This window comes from Paracoccidioides lutzii, assembly GCF_000150705.2.
Source record: "Paracoccidioides lutzii Pb01 unplaced genomic scaffold supercont2.7, whole genome shotgun sequence".
Lineage (NCBI taxonomy): Eukaryota > Fungi > Ascomycota > Eurotiomycetes > Onygenales > Ajellomycetaceae > Paracoccidioides > Paracoccidioides lutzii.
Genome location: NW_015440953.1, coordinates 674831 through 678969, shown reverse-complemented (window position 1 = coordinate 678969; position 4139 = coordinate 674831). Strand labels below are relative to the sequence as shown.

General features: G+C 44.1%; 1 protein-coding gene across 1 annotated transcript; it reads left to right on the top strand.

The window, feature by feature from the left end:
- Nucleotides 1-1772: 1772 nt before the first annotated feature.
- On the top strand, nucleotides 1773-3726 carry PAAG_03506 (glutamate decarboxylase; the record flags this gene model as incomplete). The annotated part of the gene is made up of 5 exons (XM_002794915.2): nucleotides 1773-2014; nucleotides 2139-2166; nucleotides 2282-2908; nucleotides 2963-3501; nucleotides 3612-3726. 5 exons carry the CDS (start codon nucleotides 1773-1775, stop codon nucleotides 3724-3726), a joined length of 1551 nt encoding a protein of 516 aa, XP_002794961.1.
- Between the last annotated feature and the right edge of the window lie 413 nt (nucleotides 3727-4139).

Genomic DNA, 4139 nt, shown 5'->3' with positions numbered 1-4139 from the left:
TCTTTACCTCTCCCCCATCATAACTTATAGAGTTATATAATGACTCTTCTCTGGTCAGGGATTCGTCTTTCCCGCCCTTAATAGGGAATTGCCGCATCATATGCAGGCTCTTTCAACCCAGCTGCGCCGCACACTCCGCTGAACAAACTTTTGCGTCTCCCCCTCTCCCACCGGGCAACCCCCTTTGCTTTTAAGAATACAGGAAACTGAAGACAGGGGGGATTTTGGTTGAGGGGCAAGAAAAAGGAAAAGGAAAACCGAAAAGAAACGAAATCAGCGTCGATGTTTATTTCTCTAGAACTATAATTGCAATAATGCTGATCTTACTTCACTCCGGTGTCTGAGCATAATGTTGTCTTCTATGTGTAAATGTGAGTTGGTGTATGTTACAATGATGGTCTGTTAGAAATCAACCTATGTACATACGTGTAATACTTTGAGTATTCACTGGCCAAAGATATTTTCATCCTGGGCCATTAATGCAGCTTCAATAGGGTAAATCCAGGAGCGCAACAAACGCGCGGCAAAATCGGTTAATTTTCTATAAATTGGAGATGAACAATGACTTGAACGGCTAAACTATGTTGGGCATATGTTGTCCGGGCGCCACGCTCCGCCGCACGTGATTAGTTTATATATCATTAGATGGCCCGCCAATGGAAGTATCAGCCATCCCACAAATTAGATCCGATGTCATCAAATGAATTCTAGCATGAAACTACTAACTTCCAATCATACGACAGCTAAATTTTGAAAAAAATGGTCTACAAACGTATGAATCCCAATGCAGTTCAGAGAAATACACGTGCCAGCCATTCATTGGAGACCCATTCCTCTCAACGCCCGTAAACCTTGCTGGCATTGCTTGCTCTTTGAACAACTACCAGTCAACTCGGAGAACCTGCAATTGGTAGAATTTGCCAAAAAAAAAAAAAAAAAAAAAAAAAAAAATTTCTCTCATCAATCTGCACAAACAAACCCTTGTTGAATTAAACCGTCTCGGGTGCACATTACTTGGAGCCGACCAAAACCAGCGATGGTCAATTCTCTTCACTCCGCTCAAAATCATTTTTCTCACTCCTAGCAGACGTCCGTACTAAGGGCTATTTGCTCATGGATGAAGAAACATTGTGTCTAACCAGTGTGTGTGCAACATGCAAGTTTCTTTCAACTGGTAAGGGAATCTTCACTTCAACGTTTTCCTATTGGTCCCACGGTAACAGCGGAAACCAGGCAAACTTAATTCCTCCCTGAAACCCACCTGATTAGGAGGGGAACACGCTTCTCATCCACAGCCCTTTTGTGGCCCAATCCTTATAATCAGTGCCTGTGAGCGGCGCTGCAGGGAGAAGTTTCTGCGGGGTTGCCGTTAATAATTCTCTGCGCTCCGATAGAGAGTATACGAACTTCTCCCTCATTTTTGCCATTCACCATTTCTTTACAGTTGTTGTTTGCAACGTCATTTACGCAAGAATCGGAGTCTTGAGGTAGAGTTGGCTTTCAGACACTTCCTTGCTACGTCAAAAAGACAGGTCTTGATTATCAAATAAGAGGGGTATCCCTGACTAAGGAAGCAGGGGGAAACCAAAGCGTACGCGTTTGAACAGGTCAAAGAGTGGATTGATCTCCCATGTTTACCTATCTTTGATGCTCTTTATTATTTTTAATTCTTTGAAGTCATCGTTCAATCTTGACAAAAAGCAAGGCTTAAGAAAAACTTCACATCAAGTATCTATATTCAAAAATTACCAGGAACCTCGACATCAGCAATCATGGTTCATCTCGCAGCAATCCGAAGGGAATCAGTTGTCCTTCCGACTAGACCGATTCAGCGTATCGAAACCATTCCCCTTGAGGAGCCTCAGGAACATGACTTCTTCTCCAGCGTCTATGGCTCTCGGTTCGCGGCAGAGGACTTGCCTACACTCGAGATGCCGGAGAAAGAAATGCCCAAGGAGGTGGCGTATAGAATGATCAAGGACGAGTTGAGCCTGGACGGGAATCCTATGTTGAAGTACGTTCTGAGGTCCCTAACCTGTAGGCTACAACTACCTAGTCGCGCCGTCTCAGGCAATGGTTACTTCAATGTTAATTTTCAATTTTCCACCCTCAAAAATAGCTAACTTGGGTGATTATAGCTTGGCGAGTTTTGTTACCACATACATGGTAAGCGGCTAAAACAACGTTTACACCGGTTATACACAACTGCTGAACTGGCTGCTTGGTAGCTGTGGTTTTGCTATGTAACTAGTTATACTAATTTCTTGGCGCATAAATCTAGGAGGAGGAAGCCGAAAAACTCATGTCTGAATCGTTCAGCAAGAACTTCATTGACTACGAGGAATATCCACAGTCTGCAGAGATTCAGAACCGCTGCGTCAACATGATTGCTCGCATGTTCAATGCTCCTGGCGAAGATTCGGAAGAACATGCCATGGGAACCTCGTGCGTAGGTTCTTCCGAAGCCATCATGCTGGGGACGCTCGCTATGAAAAGGCGCTGGCAAAATAAAAGAAAGGCAGAAGGAAAAGATTGTTCCAATCCCAACATTATTATGAGCAGCGCTGTTCAGGTATGTTGGGAAAAGGCAGCTAGATATTTTGAAATTGAGGAGAAATTTGTCTACTGCACCAGTGATAGATATGTTATTGATCCAGAAGAGGCTGTTAATCTCGTGGATGAGAATACCATTGGTATTTGTGCAATTTTAGGCACCACATACACTGGCCAGTATGAAGATGTGCAGAGGATTAACGATCTTCTTGTCGAACGTGGAATCGATTGTCCCATCCATGTCGACGCAGCAAGCGGTGGATTTGTGGCACCCTTTGTAAACCCGAATTTGGAATGGGATTTCAGACTTGAGAAGGTTGTTTCTATAAATGTCTCTGGACACAAATATGGACTCGTATGTACATTATAAAATCATACACGTCACTCTATCATGCTAATCCAATCTCAGGTATACCCGGGTGTTGGCTGGATTGTTTGGCGTTCTCCGGAATATCTCCCCAAGGAGCTAGTTTTCAACATTAACTATCTTGGGGCCGAACAAACCAGCTTTACCCTCAACTTCTCCAAGGGCGCATCGCAAGTTATCGGCCAATATTATCAAATGATCCGCCTTGGGAAACGCGGCTACCGCAATATAATGATCAATCTCACGCGCACCGCGGACTATCTCTCCTCAGTGCTGAAAGAATTAGGTTTCATCATCATGAGCGACGGGAGTGGCCATGGTCTACCTCTTGTAGCCTTCCATCTATCTTCTGACCAGGGCTATGAGTTTGATGAGTTTGCGCTGGCTCACCAGTTGCGGGAACGCGGCTGGGTCGTTCCTGCATATACCATGGCCCCGCATAGTGAGCAGTTGAAACTCATGCGTATTGTGGTTCGAGAAGACTTTAGCAGAAGTCGTTGCGATTTGTTGCTGGCTGATATCAAACTTGCATTGGAGCAGCTGAGTGAGATGGACCGAAAAGCTATGGAGAAATATCAACAGTATGTAACCGTTTCTTTCTTTCTTTTCTTTTCTTTTCTTTTATTTATTTATTTATTTTGTTTTTGATTGTTTGCGAAAGTTTTACATTGCTGATCTTTTAACTACCCAGCCATATCCGCCAACACGTTTCCAACGTCGGCAAGGCAACTCATAATCACCCCCATTACCAGGATGAAGACCACTCCCTACAAGGAAAGTCAGGGAAAACTCACGCTATCTGCTAAAACATGGATATGGCCACAATTTTGGTGCAAACATCGTCATGGGCACTTACATGCTACCGCCGTGGCATTCATAGTCTCATGACAAACCTTCTCCGCTTTGATTTCAATTTTTGGCTGTGCCCATTGTTAGTTTAAGACCCTGATAGATGCGCGGCCAGACAAGTCGAGCTTCTTGATGCAGTGGTTGGTTTAGCATGTGGGGTGACTATTTATTTTGGAGGACATGGTCACATAAAGTAGATCACGAGTGCGGTCCATTGGATGGAGGGGAGTTTAACGGCCTATATCATATTGCTAGGAGCAGAATATTATGACGTGCCACATGCCTCCTTTTATTTCCTTTATAAGCAAGCCGGTGGTTGCTGCATGGTGATGATTCATCAAACTCGCGGAATTCGACTCCATGCATTTGT